Below are 20,006 nucleotides of genomic sequence, written 5' to 3'. Positions count from 1 at the left end.
AGGGTCGGAGGTACAGTGATGATGTGATCCAGGTACATGAGAACAGGAAAAGAACCCTGATGTGTTTATCAGAAAGTTCAGACTCCATTTTGAGTCACAGAGCAGAAGGAGAGAAGCTGAAGGCTGAGGCAGGGTGAGTGTTAATCCAACATTTGATTGTTTTACTGTCACAGTGTGTGAGTCACTTTCCTCCCTGTGGACTGTAGAGCAGTGGTTCTCAACTGGTCTGGCTGCGGGACCCACCATCACCCCTTAATGACAAGCCGCGACCCACGACCCAAATTATATATATATATAATTTGGGTATATCTATATTCAAGAAGTACTAGTAGTAACATCTCTGTGTAACTGTCAAATCAAATAAAGAAAGTACACATCAATTATATTTTAACAATTATTATTCTCAGTTTTCAAATTGAACTGGATGGATTATAAATAATACATAGAAATACATGAATAAATGTTCTTCTCATTTCAAGTAAAATAATGGCTGGATTAAAAAATAAATTATGTAACGAAATTCATTTTAGAAATATTATTTCCACTGAATTGCCCTGCAGCTTTAAATTCAGTTCATTCAGGGTGAAGTGATAAATCCACAATATAATATTTTTTCTCATCTTCGAAAAAGAGAAATGAGTGTGGGAAGAATTCAGCTATATGAGTCTGTCCAGTCAGAGTCTAATGACTCTGGTCTCTCTGGTCATTTTCTCTTTTGGAGATCGTCCTATGATTTGACTTACTCAACTCACACCTCAATAGTCCTGCTCTGCTGTCTATCTCCTCGTCTCTCCTCCGTGTGTCACGGTGTGTGTACATCTCACTCAAATCAGGAAACTTGTCAGAATACCCATATTTGATTGGCTGAGCTGCATCACGTGATGTGATTCACAACGCATTGATCGGTGTGTTTCCTGCACCGCTGAACAAGTGCCGTAAATGCTGGAATAATTCCGCTGCATAAAAAATGCCCTTCAAAATTTTTTTGTCAGGCAAAGGCCCGCGACCCACTGAAAACGGGTCCGCGACCCACTTTTGGGTCGCGACCCAGCAGTTGAGAGTGTGTTACTTCCTGTTCTCTCGTCTTGATTCTGGTGTCTGCTCTCTCACAGTCAGTGTTACTGTTTTACTCTCAGACTGACTTCAGATCAGAAGATGAGTGGTTGTGAGGAGGAAGAGGAGGACAGAGCAGAGTCTCTAGTCTCTGGCTGTCTGTCTATGAAGAGTGATCGGTCCAAAAGGCTTCCTCTGTTCTTCAGTAAAGAACCTGGACCCTCAGACACACAGTAAGAGAACTTCTACTAACTCATTCATAGGAGTCATTTTCTCTTCCTGTACCTCTGACAATGTGTTCTGTAGATTTAGAGGTGTTGAGTTGAGTTTGAGGTTCTTCCTCTTAGTATCAGTGACAGCTGTCAGTCACCTAGAAAAGCTGTGATGTAATCTAAGAGCACTAATACAAATTTTAAAAGCTTCTAAATATCTGCAGTAACAGTAGTTTGTGTATTCAGATCTACTTTAATGTCTTTGTTGTTTTCAAAGATTCATTCTGAATAAAATCATCTTGATGTTTGCAGAGTTCAGTCCAGACAGAGAGCAGAGTCTCCAGGATTCATCTGTCTGTCTATGAAGAGTGATCGGTCCAAAGATCATCCTCCAGTCTTCAGTGATGAACCTGGACCCTCAGACACACAGTAAGAGACTGTTGTTACTGTGAGCTGACCTGATGAAGATGATGCATTGAGGATGAAGACTAAAATGTTCTGCTCAAAGATTTATATTATATTTTCATGAGATGAAGCTCAAAGGTTCACTTCCTACAGATTCAGAGCTTTCAGTGTGAAGCTTTAAATCTTTAGTAAGTGGACCTTTGAGTTCAGACTCTCTCCTCCATATATTGATCCTGAAGGTCTAGAACAAACATCATGAGCAGAACTGATGTCAAAGTTCTCTGCTGACAAAAACTAGACAGGAAATGGTCAACTGTACATTTGGACCTCTTCTGTTTTCATCATGTTTGAATTGATCCTTCATTTGATAGTTGACAGTAGAAAGTGACAGAAAACAGACATGAAGAAGGAAAGTGTGTGGACTTGAACCTGAGACTCCACTGTTACATACTGTGTGTTAGACTGTTGCTCCACCACAACATGTAGACCTCTTCTAACCTCAGTTCAAACACAACTAACTCAAGCTGAGCTGTGACACAGTAAAGGACATGATCAGCTCTCTCTAATGGAGGACTTTTACTGTGAAGGAGCTGCAGGAAGTGTTGAGTTAGTTATAAACAAACTACAGACAGATCACTCAATGTTTCATCAGACAGCCTGATATGAAAAGCAGCTGATTAGAGTTTATGAAAGCAGGAGAGTTGAAATCAAAGAACATTTTCATTACAGACTGAACGCTGAATTCAAAGAGAAAAGTAACACTTTAACTGTTCTCTGTGAACATCTGAGCTTCTACACACTTTAGTCCACATCTGGATGTTTTAACAACAACCAACAAATCATTCCAGTTCTAAAAAAATGTCTTTACAGGAAGTGGAAGAGGAGTCGTGTTTCTAAGTTCTTTCTGAGGCTGATGTCCAGATCCAGAACCAGAGCTGGACTGCAGACAGCCACTGAGACCAGAAGTGTCCAAAGTAAGACTGTCCATTTCTCTGCTGATGTCTTCATGTCTGGAAACAGGACGTGTTGTTTTAATACAGAGACACTTGTTGGATTGAACGATGTGAACACACAAAGGAAGAAGCTCTCATTGATTCATATACGGTCCTAGTCTGTTTGTTGACGGAGCCGCGGTGTGTTTCAAAGAGCAGATCGATCCGGGCAATATAACTAACAGGCTCTGTGTGAGAAATATGAAATCAATGTGACGATGAATGTATTTTAACAACTAACACACAGACACACATCTTTGATCCACGTCGTTCATAACTGGACTTTTAACAGTCGCTCTGTTAACTTTGTCTGTCGGCTACAGCTCAACAAAACAGGAAGTAAGAACAATCAACACAGAGTTAATATAATGTACTCTTTTAGTTTACAGTAGAGACTTTGAATGAAACATAACAGTTCCATAAAAATCAATCTGCATTTATTGATTGTAATTATATCTGGTTGGCAAAAGAAAAACTGTAGTTTCTGTTAGTTTAGTTTCTAACAATATCTACTAAAAACACTCTTCTGGTTCAGTTCATGCAGTCAATCATTAATGACAATTACATATGTTTTTATGATTCAGTAGGAAACATGAATCCATGTTTGTCCTCAGCTTTATTCTTTTAATTTGATCTCAATAACCTTCATGATAATACAATCCCACCCGTTCTCATAAGTGTTGAATGGATTAACAAAGCAATAGTTAGTAGTTTGAATGTTTTCTTGTGTGTGAACACAAAGTAAGGAGGCCCCCAAAGAAAGTCTTTCCTAGAGCCCCTGTTGTCTAGAGCCCAGTCTGGGTTAGCTCACAGCTGATAACGTGTCATCAAAGTGTAGCCCCGCCTCCTGTTAGCCCTCAGGGAAACACTCTCAGAAGTGCTGCTGTTTGAACTGTTAGCACCGTTAGCTGCTAGCCGCCGGCTCAGCGGTCAGCCATGTTGAGAGCCGCGTGGAGTCAACAGAAACGCTCTGAATTCACTATTCAGCAGCTTTAACTCATGAAACAGGTGAGACTGACACAGGTGGAACAAATCCAGGCGGGACAGACGATCACAAAGACAGGAAGTAAAGTGATCTTTCAAAATAAAACAGGAAACCGACCATGTAGAATCCCAGCACCATGACAGAGACGGTCTCCTCCCTCAAACCAAAGCCACGTCTGTAGCTACACTGACTGGATCAACACTGTCTGTGCTGGTGACCAGAGAGAAAGCTCTCTGTGTTCACATCTCACTACTTTAGTAGCTTCTAACTGAATTTAACTGAAAGTTACTTTCACTCATATGTCCCCCTTTGTAGGTTCAGATATCAGCCTGATGTTATTGTTTACTGATTGTTTTAGTCAAATCAATATCATATCTTCTTTATATGTTCTCTCTGGTTTCTCTGTTTCAGGAGATAGTGGTCTGCAGGAGGTTTTAGATGAACTTAAGATCAGTCTGAAGAAGAGATGTGAATGTGTGACTGAAGGAAGTGATGAAACAGGAAGTGGAACCCTCCTCAACAGGATCTACACTGAGCTCTACATCACAGAGGGACAGAGTGAAGAGGTTAATACCCAACATGAGGTGAGGCAGCTTGAGTCAGCTTCCAAGAAGAAGACCCTCCATGACACTCCGATCAAGTGCCACGACATCTTTAAAGCCTCAGCTGACCAACAGAGACGCATCAGAGTCGTTCTGACCAACGGCGTCGCCGGCGTTGGAAAAACCTTCTCGGTGCAGAAGTTCACTCTGGACTGGGCCGAGGGTTTGGAGAACCAAGATGTCAGTCTGGTGGTTCTGGTTTCGTTCAGGGAGCTGAACTTGATCAAAGATGAGCAGTACAGTCTTCTCCAGCTGATCCATGTTTTCTATCCAACATTACAGAAGGTCCCAGCAGAGAAGCTCTCTGTCTGTAAAGTTCTGTTCATCTTTGATGGTCTGGATGAAACCAGACTTTCATTGGATTTCATCAACAATGAGGTCGTGTCTGATGTCACACAGAAGGCATCGGTCAACGTGCTGCTGACGAACCTCATCGAGGGGAACCTGCTTCCCTCGGCTCTCGTCTGGATAACTTCCAGACCTGCAGCAGCCAATCAGATCCCTCCTACACATGTTGACAGGATAACAGAAATACGAGGCTTCACCGACCCCCAGAAGGACGAGTACTTCAGGAGGAGGTTCAGTGATGAAGAGCTGTCCAGCAGAATCATCTCACACATCAAGACATCCAGGAGCCTCCACATCATGTGTCTGATCCCAGTCTTCTGCTGGATCACTGCTACAGTTCTGGACCACATGTGGACTACAGACCAGAGAGGAGAGATGCCCAAGACCCTGACTGACATGTACTCACACTTCCTGCTGGTCCAGACAAAGAGGAAGAAGCAGAAGTACCATGAGGGACATGAGACGAGTCCTCAGGAGCTGACGGAGGCTGACAGGGAAGTTCTTCTGAAGCTGGGGAGGCTGGCGTTTGAACATCTGGAGAAAGGAAACATCATGTTCTACCAAGAAGATCTGGAGCAGTGTGGTCTTGATGTCACGGAGGCCTCGGTGTTCTCAGGAGTTTGTAGTGAGATCTTCAAAAGAGAGAGTGTGATCTTCCAGAAAACAGTCTACTGCTTTGTTCATCTGAGTGTTCAAGAGTTTCTGGCTGCAGTCTACATGTTCCACTGTTTCACAAACAGGAAGAAAGAGGTACTGAAGGACTTCATGGGATATTACTATTCATCTCTGGAGGACTTCTTGTGTACAGCCATGGAGAAATCCCTTCAAAGTCAAAATGGCCACCTGGACCTGTTTGTCCGCTTCCTTCATGGCCTCTCTCTGGAGTCCAACCAGAGACTCTTAGGAGGCCTGCTGGGTCAGACAGACAACAGTCCAGAAACCATCCAGAGAGCCAGCAACAACCTGAAGTGGATGAAGAGTGATTATACCCCTCCTGACAGAAGCATCAACATCTTCCACTGTCTGATGGAGATGAACGAGCTCTCAGGACATCAGGAGATCCAAGAGTTCCTGAAGTCAGAGAACATATTGGAGAAGGAACTCTCAGTGATCCACTGCTCAGCTCTGGCCTACATGCTGCAGATGTCAGAGGAGGTTCTGGATGAGTTCGACCTGAAGAAGTACAAGACATCAGATGAGGGACGAAGGAGACTGATTCTAGCTGTGAGGAACTGCAGAAAGGCTCAGTAAGTCCAGATGTGATTAACTTTATGAATCAGTGTAGATCAGTAGTTTAGTTCTTCAAATACAGACACTATGAAATTCATATTCTTAAAATAGTGTTCCAGTTGTTTAATACAAAATTATAATTCAGTTATATTTCATCACAGATGTTCTTGATGTTTCAAATGCTGCGAGTGAAAACATGTTTCAGTTTCAGTTGGTTTAGTTTTCACTGTGAAATTAATGAACACAGTTATTCTATTGATTTCTAATGGTTGTTATATTTTATATTGATATAATTCTTCCTCTATTTATCTTCCTTTGGGTGATGGAGGCGACATGCAAACCTGCTGAAACAAATGAAGGACTTTAGAGGTTGTGTTTGAGCTTTTATCACAACATATAAAATGTGTTTTTATTGAAGCCAAATGTCCATAAATGTTTTCCATAAATACATGTGAGAAATTCAAACAAGGAAACCAACAAAGTGATTCTTTGAACCGTTGCCTCCACGAAGGAGTTCAGATTTCCTCTTTACCCAGCTGAGTAACATGAAGTATGTTTATTATGGTCCACATGAAGTCCTTGTGTCTCCTAAGATCCAGACCCTGTAGGGTCAGATGGAATGTAATGTACTTCTACATTTACCTGACGGAGAAATGTTACTGGTTACATTGAAGATTCACATTTGACTCACAAAATATACAAGAATTAAAATATGAAGCATTATTATTTATTAACTATCCAGCATCATGTTAGAACTGAAAGCTCCACCTTTAACAGACGTTAATAATATTATTATTATTTACGTCATATTATTCATATTCATATTAATATTATTCCTTATTTTGATCCTTTGGCAACAATCTTTACTTAGTGTAAACTGTGGGACTGCAGGACTTTTACTGAGCGGTATTAACAGTTCTACAAAACCATTTGACAAAACCATCACTGTTATATTATTATTAAATTGAGTATGTAACTGTTGCTGCACTGTGAACACAAGTGAAGTTGTGAGATGATGTTGAATGCTGTAACAGTGATTTAGTAGCACAAGAAGAGAAAAGTCATCACATCAGAGAACTGATTCAGTGATGTCAGTTACACATCAATATATATCTGAGGTTTAGCATTAGCATTAGCCACATTAGCCTCCATAAACTGCTGGTCATACAAGACAAAGACTGTCGCTGTAAATCTCCAGAGTGTTGAACCGAGAAATGTTTCATTTTATTGTTTATGAATTCAACTTTTCATTTTTTAAGTTTTTTTTACATCGTCCTGTTTTTAAATCTTTTAATTTGTTCTTTTACTCAGAAATAAACTCAGAATGGTTGAATTCAGACTTTTATAAAGATCTTATGAACACCATGTTATGTTTTTAATGCTGATTCACTGAAACATATTTCTGATGACATCATGTTGAAAATGATAAAGTTGAAAATAATGCAGCCTCATTGGTGTTGAATACTTTTATTTAGAGGCTCAGAACGACAAAAACATCTAATTATATAAATATTAAATCATATACAGGTCTAATATTATCAAGTAATCTGTTTCAGTCCTGTAACGTTCTTCAGCTGTCTCTGAATGTTCTGGAGGTGAACCTGACAGCAGCAGGTAGCTGTAGCTGTTAACCTGCTTTTCTAATGAAGAAGGCCTCATGCTAACGTTGTGGAGACAGACATGGGATCAGATCACACTGACAGACTGGACATTATGGAAGCCTCAATGTAACAACACTGTCTCCCTTCATCTGCACATTAAAGAAAAACAAAGATTAAAAGTCTGCAGGTAGGAGAGAGAGAGTGATGAGAGTTATTGTTTCATGTGAAACACAGTGAGATAAGATTAGCTGAACCACTGATGTGAAGAGATAATGTTCATCAAAACAGGAAGCAGGAAGTAAATATTAAGTGTCCTCTTTCATAATAATATTTTGTAATATTTGTGTCGTTCCAGACTTACTGACTGTGATCTCTCATGGACTCACTGTGAAGTTGTGGCCTCAGCTCTGAAGTCCAACCCCTCCCATCTGAGAGAGCTGGACCTGAGTAACAACTACTACCTGGAGGATTCAGGAATGGAGCTGCTGTCTGCTGGACTGAAGAGTCCACACTGTCGACTGGAGACTCTGAGGTCAGTTCACTGACTGAAAGGTTTCAGGGTTTGGCTGAAAACAAAGGCTGACTATTTGTTAGAGTAACAGAAAGTAGAGAAATTAAGTGATTGACAGGAGAGTTTTTAGCTTCCACAGACTCTCAGTGAAGGTGATGTCAGTCCTGATGAGGCTGTAGAGTGTGTGAGGGGGATGATAATAAGCAGCAGCCTAACACCGGCCCAAACGTCTCCACAGAGCAGGCTTTTAGAACATAAGTCTCTTGTAATTACTTGAAAAAGATGTCAGTTGAGACCAGTCATAGTGAAAGTGGCTCTTCAACAAGTGATGATTATGAATGACATCATCAAACTATAGATGTTTAAGGTTCTAACTTGTTTCCAAGTTCTTGTTGACAGCAGGTCTATCTGTGGTTCTGTTTTCATGTTTTGTCTCATTATCTGAAGACACAGACCTTTAGGTTACAACTAAAAACACATGTTGCAGTTTGTACTGATGTGACCAGAATGTAGCATGTAGCATGTAGCATGCTAAAAAAAAGCTAAATCTACAGTCTGACAGAAATACCTGATGTTTTATTGATTCAGAAAGAATCTCCAGTCTACCTCTCCTTCTATATCCCACAATGCAAAGCGCTGGAACAGCACATTCTTTGTTCTATTTCATCACTAAATTCACCAATGAGGACTTTTGAGGAGAGAAATCAACTTTGTAGATTTAAAACATTGTCAGTTAAATTGATTGAACATTTGAGTGATGTTTTATATTTACAGTCACACACACACACACACACACACACACACACACACACACACACACACACACACAGAGATCTAGTCATATTTCTTAATGCAGCTGTTTAAAGGATCAATATAGTCTTGATCCTCTAGTTCCAGACCTGACTGAGACCAGCAGCATGGTGTTAATCTGTGTTGACATCAATAGGTGTATGAATGTTGTGGTGACATGTGGATGATGTCTGTAGAAGGCTGACATGATGATGATCCACAATAACACAATGACAAAGAGAAAAGCTCATTGATGAGGACATAGTCATGTTGAGCTACACATTTAAAACATGAACACATCTGATTGGATTATAAATGGATTCTTATCTTCATCATTTATTCTTTATTCAGGTTCAAGAGCTGCAGGTTGTCAGACATCAGCTGTACTTCTCTCGCCTCAGCTCTGAAGTCCAACCCCTACCATCTGAGAGAACTGGATCTGAGATACAACGAACTGGAGGATTCAGATGTGAAGCTGCTGTCTGATCTTGTGGAGAGTCCAGACTGTAGACTGGAGACTCTGAGGTCAGTAGAGGGTTGGACTCAGTCCATGCTGGTTCCAGCAGTATTGAACTAAACACAGATCCAGTATTTCCTGTAAACCTCCAACCTTCTCAGTGAAGGTGTGAGAGGAGAACACTGACAGGCTTCAGGATTGGACAGAAAGTCAGCCAATCAGATGAGCCACAAGCTTGTTGTGATCATGTTTGTGAGTAGTGGTAGGAGGAGGAGGAGGAGGAGGAGGAGGGGTAGAAGGAAGAGGAGGAGGAGGGGTAGTCGTAGGAGGAGGAGGAGGAGTGGTAGGAGGAGGAAGAGTAGTGGGAGGAGGAGGAGGAGTAGTGGTAGGAGGAGGAGGAGGAGGAGTGGTAGGAGGAGTAGTGGTAGGAGGAGGAGGAGGAGTGGTAGGAGGAAGAGTAGTGGTAGGAGGAGGAAGAGTAGTGGGAGGAGGAGGAGGGAGACATTCAAATGTCAGTGAGACTGTGGTTTTTATCAGCTTTGAACCCATCATTACAGTGAGCAGTGAACACCTCTCTGTTTCTGCAGTCGTGATGCGTTCACTACCCTCAGCTCTTTATCTCCACTGTGTACTTGAGTGAAATGTGCAGAGTGAACAGACTTGATGTCCAAAGTGTGTGCAGGTGTGTGAGCTTGGAGCTCAGTGTGTTCACTCCAATACGTTAAGATGAGAGCTGAAGGGACTGAAGTCCTGTTGCTCTTTCGACTGGATGTGCTGCATCACTGACTGACAGGTGATGAAGGGAGTCTCTGCAAACACTCATTCATCTCTTCTTCTTCTTCTCTCCTCAGATGGAGGAGATCTCACTGGAAGTGAGTCCATCATCATCTCTGTGATCATCTGGATCTGATCAGAGGATCACAGAGGATCTGGACTCCTCACTCCACCTGGACCTGGATTTAGTTTAGTCCTTTGGTTCCTTCATGTGTTCTGACCCTAAAGTGTCTCTGCAGATGAGTTGTGTTCATGACAACATGACAGCAGATGAACACATTTAAATGGATGTTTCTGCTTTGCTTTCTGTTGCAGCTCCTCCCTGTGGAACGATGGAGTTCTGCACTTTATTTACTCATATTTCTCAGTAACAGTGGGAGTTGATATCACATGTATGAAGTTACCTTATTACCACCAATACCAGCCACTTCTCATGTTATAACAGACTCAGATTAGCTTGTAACAAACAGGAAGAGAAGATAAAACCTGAACCTGAACTCAATAAATACATAAATATATCTTTTGTTTTCATGCTTTCATTCCATCTTCACATCATGTGCATCGTAGTTTGTTCTTTGTACTTTAGTGATCTGTTGTATTTAAAGTTACTACGAAGAACTTTCATTTAGTGAAAGAAGACCACCCACTGTCAGAGTGGAGCTCAGAAAACAACCTTCTGCTCAACGTCAGTAAAACCAAGGAGCTGATTGTTGATTATATAAAAAAGGAGGTGAAGATATCTCTGTCTCCATCAATGGAGCTTCAACAGCTTTACGTTCCTGTGAATCAGCATCACAAACAACCTGACGTGGTCCTCACACATCTCCATCCTGGAGAAGAAAGACTGTATTCCTGAAGGAAACTCAAGAAGTTCCTTGTTAACTTTGACAGAGGAGCAACAGAAACATGACCAACTGTCATGAGAGGTTCAGGGTCCAGGACAGGAGAGCTCTCCATACTTTTTGGATATATATTTATATTTATAGTGTAGTCGTTAAATATTTATGCTTACATCTGTTCTACTTTTTTTGTTTTTTGTTTTTGTTGTCCCTGTCTGTTATTTTTCTTAAATATATTTACATTTTGTTCCTGTTTATTTGTAAATTCTGTGCATGTACGTGGAGAGCAACGAAAAACCGGAGTCATTTGTCAGAGAGGCATTCACTAAACTCTATGGACGTTTGTATTAAATATCTAATATTTCTATGGTTTGAAACTGAACTTCATATTGTCAAAAAACTAAACAAAGACAAAAGACCTGTGTGAAAAATGGCATCACATCAAACATTGTCTTACTTTGTTTATGCGGAGATATGATTTGAAGATATATGGGTATATAGATATAGATCGATTCCCTCTTATTCATTTCTTGGACATTTTAAACCATTTCTCTCTGTGATCCATCTTTCCTGTAGCTTTTTATTATTTTATTTTTCAGACAAGATTTGTAGACTATTTGTTATTTTCAACGTTGTGCGTTTTAAAGTTTGTTGTGCAGGTTTATCTATTCCCTCATTGACGAGAAACTCTGCTAAAGCCTTTACACATCATCTCGCCCCAAACGCCATAATTAAAAAGCGCGACACTGCCACCTACTGATCAACACCTTGTTGTTTTTACACCACAACGATGCAGCGTCCCATGATTTTACTTCCGCAACTCATGAAACCACACCATTCAAAAGAGCACAGTGTACTCAGGGAAGTAAGAAGTGTAGCTGACTGTGACCAACTAAAGAGCATTGCTTGAAAAGCTGCATTCATTTATTAATGCAACACGTACACCGGACAGCACGGCTCGAGTGAGGATTCATCATGTCTCTGCTCAGATTCGGAAGCATGCTGCTGTTGTTGCTGCTGTTTGGACATTCAGTAAGTACCTCTGACTTTTTAAAGGGTTTTATACCCTGTTGTCTGCCACAACATTTCAAAACAAAGGATTGGGACTTGGTCTCAAATTCATTTTTTTTGTTTTTTTTAATACACTGAGACACACGACATGAATGTCAATGTGAGTTAATATTTTTTGATATTTTTGGGCTAAATGCATGTTAACAGTAAAGTTGGATTAAGTCAGGCTCAAATTGTCTTGTCAGCTCAGTTAAAAAAAATACATTGTTTTTCTTTTATGTCTGTAAAGTGAGATGTCAGCCCTGCACCATACAAAACATTAAACTTTAATCACATGATGGAACACAATATAAACTGACTCATTGTGAGTTAAATTATGACCTGCAGCTCGGGGCACCAGGTTCATTCAGCGTGGATTACCAGAAGGACTGCTTTCGGAAAGATGGGGAGGAGTTTCGATACATATCAGGGAGCATCCATTACAGCCGGATCCCCCGGGTCTACTGGAAGGACCGGCTGCTCAAGATGTACATGGCAGGGCTGAATGCCATCCAGATGTACGTTTACTTCATGTCTCACTGTCTTACTGCATCACTCTAACTTTGGTTTGTTGTTGCAACCACAGGCTGTTGTTGTGACTGTGCCATGTTTCAACAGAGAAATCAGTTCACATCACTGTTGGCTCTTTTAATGTTTGCATGTGGTTGTGCTGCAGTCATTCTACAAAATGGCATAATTTGTCAGCAGTCACATGTGCTGTAGTGATGTAAGTATGTAAGTATGTGTGTTTGGATAATATTGACACTTTATTCACGTTGAAGGTACATTCCCTGGAGCTACCACGAGGAGTTTCCGGACCGGTACGATTTTAGTGGAGACAAGGATCTTGGATATTTCCTTCAACTGGCCCAAGACATAGGTTTAGTGGTCATCCTTCGTGCTGGACCCTACATATGTGCAGAGTGGGACATGGTGAGTGCCGGATGTCAGTAAACACATTTTGAGTTTTTGACGGTATTAAGAGACCATTCAAGAAGAAAGAAATACAGAACACATTAGACTCTTCAGTATTTCCATCTTATGCTACTTTATACTTCTAGTTCAACACATTTCAGAGGAAAATATTGTACTTTTTACACAACTACATTTATTTGACAGCTGTAGTTACCAATAACTTTTCAGATCAAGAGTATACACACAAACCATCTGGTCAACTTCTCACATATGATGCATTTACCCAACAGTAAATAAAGTAAAATCATAAGAAGATCTCTCTGAGCCGTGACTTGTCATTAAGGAATGATGGTGGGTCCCACAGCCAGACCAGCTGAGAACCATTGTCCTCCATGAGCGCAGAAAATATTATATTTTCCTGAATATAAGCTTCTGCATTTTCCAAATGCTCTAGTACTATTCAAACGTATTGTAAGTCTCGTGCCGAACGGTACGTACATTTAATACGTACATAGTTACAGCCTTAGAAACTAATAATAACTGTGGTGCCATCATGTGGTTATAAGGAGGTATTTCAGCTGCAGGACAACAGTGAAGGCCTAGGTATAAAATGCACGGCCCGCCACTGTAATTAAGGTACTATGCAGTTTATGTCAGCTTAATAATAAAAGTGTGACATGTAGATATGTCGTGTGTATGTTGCACATGCAGTATAATTTTCCTTCCAGCTCAAAGATGTCGGGACAACCTTCTAAATATATATTTTGGTTTGAATGTTTTGCTGTTTGCTGTTCCTACTAATTATATGTTCATAAGCGGTAACCAAAGGCCAATAATTAGTCGATAATATCTCAAAAATGTTGCCAATTTCTAACTGGAAACCCTTACTGTACAGACGTGATCTTTTAAGCGGCTAATACTTTTCTACTTCTACTAGTAAAATGATGACAATACTTCCCCAATACATTGTCATCTCTTTGATTTATACTGAGGGATGGTACAGTATACCTATGTTTATGGTCATAGGTTTACTGTTCAGTTTTTATATATATTTGGGGATGTTTTGATGTTTGTTCTCCAGTATGAGAGCTAATCAACACTGAAATCTGTTGTAGCCAATGTAAACTTTTTATTGTCACTTAAAGTGTACAGAGGGTGTTTGATATTTAAAACATAGATTATAAGTGTGTTATCACTTTAAATTGCACTTACACTAGATGAGGTTATCCGTTATGGTTGGTAGGCCATTTAAATTGCACCAAAAGCCTTTTGCCATTGTTTGTGTTATTCTGTCAACCAGGGGGGGCTCCCTGCCTGGCTTCTCAAGAAGAAAGACATTGTGCTGCGGTCCTCAGATCCAGGTGAGAATCAAAGAAAAACAGGATGAATGCTGACATATATATATATATATATATATATATATATATATATATATATAGTCATGGTTGCATGCAGCAGTACATACAACACTATAATGATTTGCTTTGTGTCAGATTACATCAAAGCAGTAGATAAGTGGATGGGGAAGCTACTGCCAATGATGAAGCCTTTTCTCTATCAGAACGGTGGTCCTATCATCACTGTACAGGTGAGTCTTACGCGCATTACGTTTCATTTCAGAACTTGATTCCATAAGAAAAATAACATTTCCCTCCTGCTGTGGCTGTGTCTGGTAGGTGGAGAATGAATACGGTAGTTATTTCGCCTGTGACTTCAGCTATATGCACCACCTGACTCAGCTGTTCCGGTCTCACCTTGGTGAGGAGGTGGTGCTCTTTACCACAGATGGAGCTGGGCTCAGCTACCTCAAATGTGGCGCAATACAAGGTCTCTACACTACTGTTGACTTTGGGCCAGGTAGGTGTTGGGAGTCTAGTCAGTGCAATGCAATTGACAGCAAACATTGACTGTTGGTTAAAGGTTCAGTTATGTATTTCATTTCATTTCATGTTTATTTGGTAGGGACAAATACAATACACATGTTTTCAATGCAATGTATACCAGCATTCTTGGCTACTGCTAATAACCCTAGAAGGGCCTGTAAATATTTAAAGAATTAAACTATGTGGTACAATATGTTGTCCTTAAAGAAACAGCAGAACAGCTTGCCAACATACTCATACATTGACCACAGAAACTTGATTGATTGACTGACTGTTCATCTTAACATTTAGTTAAGTCTTTTGATCTTAAGTGTCAAACACTGGGCTACAGCTTCCAGATGCTGTGACAATATGTCTGACACTGCAGTAGCAGTATTGTAAAAGCAATTTGAGATTAGATGCATTACATGAGGATTTACAGTACTTCAATCATTTTCTTCTTTTTATGTCATATCTTAGATTAGTCAGCAGTCATGAGGAAGTCGCACAAATAGCTTTTTTTTACCCATGAGCTTATCTTTGTGTTTTCATCCTGTTAGGTGAGAATGTAAACGCTGCCTTTGCTGCACAGAGACACGCTGAGCCTCATGGACCTTTGGCAAGTATTTCCCCCGAAACAGTTTGTGATTTCAAAACCACACTGCATTTTCTCTCAGGCACTCATGAGGTTTTCTGCTGTATGAACAGGTGAACTCTGAATTGTACACTGGCTGGCTGGACCACTGGGGGTCACGTCACTCTGTTGTGTCGTCTGCCATAGTGGCAAAGTCCCTCAACGAGATCCTTGCCCTGGGAGCAAACGTCAACATGTGAGTCTTCAGATTTAATGACACACTGAAGGCATATACAATTACACAAAATATATTAATATCATGGTGACTCTACGGCCACCATCATAATATGTAACTCAAGTTACTTTTCGAGTTATTTGAATCTATTTGTGCTTTTATTGTTGTCTACATTTCACTTTAATTTCTCTCCCCACAGGTACATGTTCATAGGGGGAACAACCTTTGGATTATGGAATGGTGAGTGCACTTTAACAGACTAGTTTGATGAGAAGACATGATAATTTCAAGTGACTGACAGCAAAGCCACTTGGGTCTTTTCTGTTTTTGGAATGATTAACTTCAGAATCAGAATTGTTTATTGCCAAGTACGTTACACATACAAGGAATTTGGCTTGGTGATTGGTGCATAACAGTAAACACAGTGCAATAGTATATACAAATAAGAGTATGTTAAAGCCTTTCTATGTTTATTAATAGAGAAAAGATGTGCAAGGGTGTGTAACAGCCTCTGATTGCCTCTCGATATCTCAGGTGCAAACGATCCATACGCCTCGCAGCCCACGAGCTACGACTTCGACGCCCCGCTCACGGAAGCAGGAGACCTGACGGAGAAATACTTTGCAATTAGAGAGGTGATCAAAATGGTGAGAACACTGGTGCAGGCCTCTAATTTTTTTGAAGTATTTCTTCAGCTGTTTTGTGTAAAATTGAATGGCATTATCAAATTGTCACATCCACAAGTGTTACATTTGTATTTTTGGAGTATATGTCATCTGGAAGAACATGTGTATTTTTTCACAACAGTACCGTAAGATACCTGCGGGACCAATACCGCCTTCAACTCCAAAGTACGCATATGGGACTGTTGGGATGAAAAAGGTAAGCAGGCAGTGGACACTGTTTCCATTGAAAGACTTTTTGTCACATGATTTAAAACATGAAGAATAAATTATAAAAAGCAACCCTGTGTCACCACAGCTCCAGGTGCTATCAGATGCTTTAGAAACACTGTCTTTCTCCGGCCCCATCAAAAACAAATATCCTCAGACTTTCATTGAACTGAACCAGGTATCCTTTAATGCTTTTCTCTTTTATGTTGTGAAAAACCAACAATATTTTTTCCACCTGATTTTAACTTTTTTAGCTGTTGATTTGTCTAAAATGTATCTCTTTCCTGTTTGTCCTTTAGGCCTTTGGTTATGTGCTCTACAGGACCACTCTGCCTGTTAACTGCAACACACCAACTCCGCTGTCATCTCCACTGAACGGCGTCCACGATAGAGCGTATGTGTCAGTGGACGGGGTGAGTCTGATTGTTTCTTATCAGAAGTTACACGCAGGTCCACGCTCATGCCTTTTGTTGTCTTTGCTCATCACCAGATGAGTTAAACTATGCTGCATTGGTACAATTTGAAATGCGTCAATAGCGTCTCATTTGACTCATTTTAGATTAGCAGCAGTTCTTGCACGGTCGCATGTTTTAAGACGACATTGAACTCTTGAGAACTTGAGCTTCTTTTGTATAAATGTTAAACAAATAGCATAGTAAGATAGATAGATACTGGTATAGAAAAATCTAAACATGATGCCCAGTTCTAGTTGAAAATGTAGCAAACTCTGATTATTTCTGATTTAATCATGCTGATTTCTTCTCAAGGTGGCTGTGGGGATTCTTGAAAGGAACAAAGTCATAACTGTCAATGTGACTGGGAAAGCTGGCAGTCAGGTGGACATACTGGTGGAGAATATGGGTCGGATCAACTACGGAAAAAACATTAACGACTTTAAGGTTTATTTCCAGCTACATTTTCAAGATACTATGTGTGCTTTGACGTATAAATGTCACAACGCTTTACTTGATTTCATTTTGCAGGTTTTACAAGCCTTAAAAACTTAATATTAGATTTAACTGCAACAAAATTCTGTTTTGTATTTGAATTTCACACTTTCTGTGAAGTAAAACTTCTGAACAATTTCCAAAACTGGGATGTCGGTGTGAATTCTCAGCTCCTCCCGTCTGTTTGTTTGTACTGCGCAGGGCCTGGTGTCCAACCTGACTCTAGGGAAGGATACGCTCACTGGCTGGACCATGTACAGCCTGAACATCGATGAAGCGGTCAGTCAGGGTCTTCTCGGTGAAACGAAACCAACAGACCCACCTAAGCCCCCTGCTCTCTCCCTGCCAACCTTCTACGAGGGAAGCTTCATTATTCCTGCCGGCATCCCAGACCTTCCCCAGGACACCTACATCAAGCTGCCCAAATGGAGGAAGGCATGTCACCCAAGCGTTTTTTGATTTAGTTAGAATTGAAGCCACTTTGCCCTTAAAAAAATAAAATAAGAACAATGTCAATTGAGCATAAACCCTGATTGTTCGTAGTAACATTTTTAATGACTCCAGGGTCATATGCGCTCAAAATTTGTTTTTAAATTATTTGTTGATAAGACAACTGAAAAAAAAATAATCGCCAACAATTTTGATAATGGATTCATCGTTTAAGTCAAAAGTTAAAATGTGGAAGAACTAATAAAAATTCATGCTGTTTGAGTGTATTTTGTCAAGATATTCTCTAGCATGGGCTCAATCAAATGATCGCAATGCTAATACTGTCGACGAATTACTCAGTTCTGTCATTTTCTTTTCAGGGACAAGTTTGGATTAACGGCTTCAACTTGGGACGTTACTGGCCAGCCCGAGGGCCTCAGGTGACACTTTTTGTCCCTGCCAACATCCTCACCACAGCTGCACCCAACAATGTGACTGTCCTGGAGCTGGAAGAGGCTCCCTGCAGCTCAGGGCCATGCAGTGTGGAGTTTACTGCCACCCCCATCCTGAATGCAACAGTCCAGTCTGACTGCAAACGGCAAAGGAGGCTCTTCAATAAAGATGATTTGTTGTGATAATAAGGGAACTCACTTTTGCACAAAAGGAATCAATTTACACTACTCTAGTTGCTGATGTACATACTCGAATCAGCACTTGTGTGACCTGGATGTATGTCTGATTTTTAAAAAGCTGTAATATGTGAAGGGAGGTTGATTTGCCTCACAACATCAGTGATTGGATGTGTCTTTATGAAACGTGAAGATGGTGTTTTTTTTAGCCAAATAATCTTTTTAACCATCACATCAACTGTGGGCACGTCTCTCTCTACCTCACTGATTCTGCATAACTCGATCTGAGAGAATGTTTTATTTTTATGGGAAAAAACACATCAGGAAAATACTGTATACAACCACAGATGCATTGTGGGACTGTTAACATGTAGCTTCTATTGGCTTTGAAAATGCATTTAAAGCTGAAAATAAAAGGGAAAGTATGATTTGATAATACTCCAATGATCCTCTTTCTTATTATGTGACTATATGCTAGTTGGATATATGCATCACCATAATATAGAGAGACGTCTTGTAGTAAAGATGGAGAATATAAAAAGATGTTCTCTGCCTAAATTGTGTCCTAGGAAGCTGGAGAAATAACTTACTTAAGTACCTTTACTGGAAGACAAACATTTCATTAATTGTTCATTTATTATCCCAGCGGGAAATATTTTATGCAGTGAGCACAACATTTTAATAGAAAACAGAGAACATGGGGCAGAAGACTGCAAATTAATGATCATCTTATTTGTCCACATCATAGACCTGTGAATAGGAGCTTTTATATTGTTTTACCAAACATGAACCAAGTGGCTTCATTGACAGTTGATGGCAGCAATGCATTTTTAACATCCAGTCTACCAACAATAATTTGGAGCAAAACAACTTGGTAACAGTGAAACACAGGGCAAGAGGAACATCATTTTAACAACAAAATTACACAGGAAAGAGGTCACAAGGTCTTCAAATAGACGTGGACATTCTAATTTAAATAATTCAGATAATAAGAAATAGCCGATAATGGATTTTTGAGACCAGTAATAAACACAAAATGTAAAAAAAAAAAAATACTTTATAAGGACCCTTTATATGTGTTATTTTATTAAACAAGTGAGACCAATAGTAATGAGCTGACACTTTAAAAATATACTTGTCAAGAGGACAAACTATGCAATAGTGACACAGACACAGCAACTTAATACCCTGAAATAAGTCCCATCTTTCTGAAGCTTTTAAGGTTCAGTTTCCGTTGACAATTTGTCAGAGAGGCATTCACTAAACTCTATGGACGTTTGTATTAAATATATAATATTTCTATGGTTTGAAACTGAACTTCATATTGTCAACAAAACGTTATATAATAAGCTTCAAAATGCTTACATTTATTATATTATTTTGCATATGGTGCAAAACGTTCTGAATAATTTGAACCAGGAAACATTCCTGTTCATGGAAATCCATTCACTCACTTCAACTTCAGCTGAATGAGCAAGATTACAGCAATCACAGCAGATAGGGCTGATAGTGAGCTTTCTGCATTCAGGTGTGAAAGGTAAACAAAAACTAAAGAAAGACAAAAGACCTGTGTGAAAAATGGCATCACATCAAACATTGTCTTACTTTGTTTATGCAGAGATATGATTTGAAGATATATGGGTATATAGATATAGATCGATTCCCTCTTATTCA

General features: G+C 39.9%; 2 protein-coding genes across 2 annotated transcripts; both read left to right on the top strand.

Annotated features, from left to right (window-relative positions):
• The first annotated feature begins 30 nt into the window (after nucleotides 1-30).
• On the top strand, nucleotides 31-10,588 carry LOC142949573 (NLR family CARD domain-containing protein 3-like). Its single transcript, XM_076091294.1, has 8 exons — nucleotides 31-133; nucleotides 1,137-1,286; nucleotides 1,578-1,694; nucleotides 2,541-2,644; nucleotides 4,059-5,844; nucleotides 7,784-7,960; nucleotides 9,080-9,253; nucleotides 10,037-10,588. Exons 1-8 carry the CDS (start codon nucleotides 60-62, stop codon nucleotides 10,059-10,061), a joined length of 2,607 nt encoding a protein of 868 aa, XP_075947409.1. The 5' UTR covers nucleotides 31-59; the 3' UTR covers nucleotides 10,062-10,588.
• A 1,086-nt stretch (nucleotides 10,589-11,674) lies between these two features.
• Nucleotides 11,675-18,770, top strand: LOC142949572 (beta-galactosidase-like). The gene is made up of 16 exons (XM_076091293.1): nucleotides 11,675-11,830; nucleotides 12,197-12,366; nucleotides 12,631-12,781; nucleotides 14,064-14,124; nucleotides 14,257-14,351; nucleotides 14,440-14,620; nucleotides 15,186-15,244; nucleotides 15,334-15,455; nucleotides 15,634-15,674; nucleotides 15,969-16,081; nucleotides 16,242-16,316; nucleotides 16,416-16,505; nucleotides 16,627-16,740; nucleotides 17,095-17,226; nucleotides 17,476-17,709; nucleotides 18,084-18,770. The coding sequence occupies exons 1-16, from the start codon at nucleotides 11,774-11,776 to the stop codon at nucleotides 18,336-18,338; spliced, it is 1,950 nt and encodes a 649-aa protein (XP_075947408.1). The 5' UTR covers nucleotides 11,675-11,773; the 3' UTR covers nucleotides 18,339-18,770.
• The last annotated feature ends 1,236 nt before the right edge of the window (nucleotides 18,771-20,006 follow it).

The sequence above is a fragment of the Anarhichas minor genome, unplaced genomic scaffold, assembly GCF_050575085.1.
Source record: "Anarhichas minor isolate MPS153535 unplaced genomic scaffold, ASM5057508v1 ptg000014l, whole genome shotgun sequence".
Lineage (NCBI taxonomy): Eukaryota > Metazoa > Chordata > Actinopteri > Perciformes > Anarhichadidae > Anarhichas > Anarhichas minor.
This window is presented reverse-complemented; position numbering and strand designations above follow the sequence as displayed.

Excerpts from the sequence above, each read along its gene's own strand:
- LOC142949573 (XM_076091294.1), top strand. The coding sequence starts at position 60 with ATGTGTTTATCAGAAAGTTCAGACTCCATTTTGAGTCACAGAGCAGAA. Across the intron at positions 1,287-1,577 it reads CCTGGACCCTCAGACACACA|AGTTCAGTCCAGACAGAGAG; the intron begins GTAAGAGAACTT and ends TGATGTTTGCAG. Across the intron at positions 2,645-4,058 it reads TGAGACCAGAAGTGTCCAAA|GAGATAGTGGTCTGCAGGAG; the intron begins GTAAGACTGTCC and ends TCTCTGTTTCAG.
- LOC142949572 (XM_076091293.1), top strand. The coding sequence starts at position 11,774 with ATGTCTCTGCTCAGATTCGGAAGCATGCTGCTGTTGTTGCTGCTGTTT. Across the intron at positions 11,831-12,196 it reads TGCTGCTGTTTGGACATTCA|CTCGGGGCACCAGGTTCATT; the intron begins GTAAGTACCTCT and ends TATGACCTGCAG. Across the intron at positions 16,082-16,241 it reads TTAGAGAGGTGATCAAAATG|TACCGTAAGATACCTGCGGG; the intron begins GTGAGAACACTG and ends TTTTCACAACAG.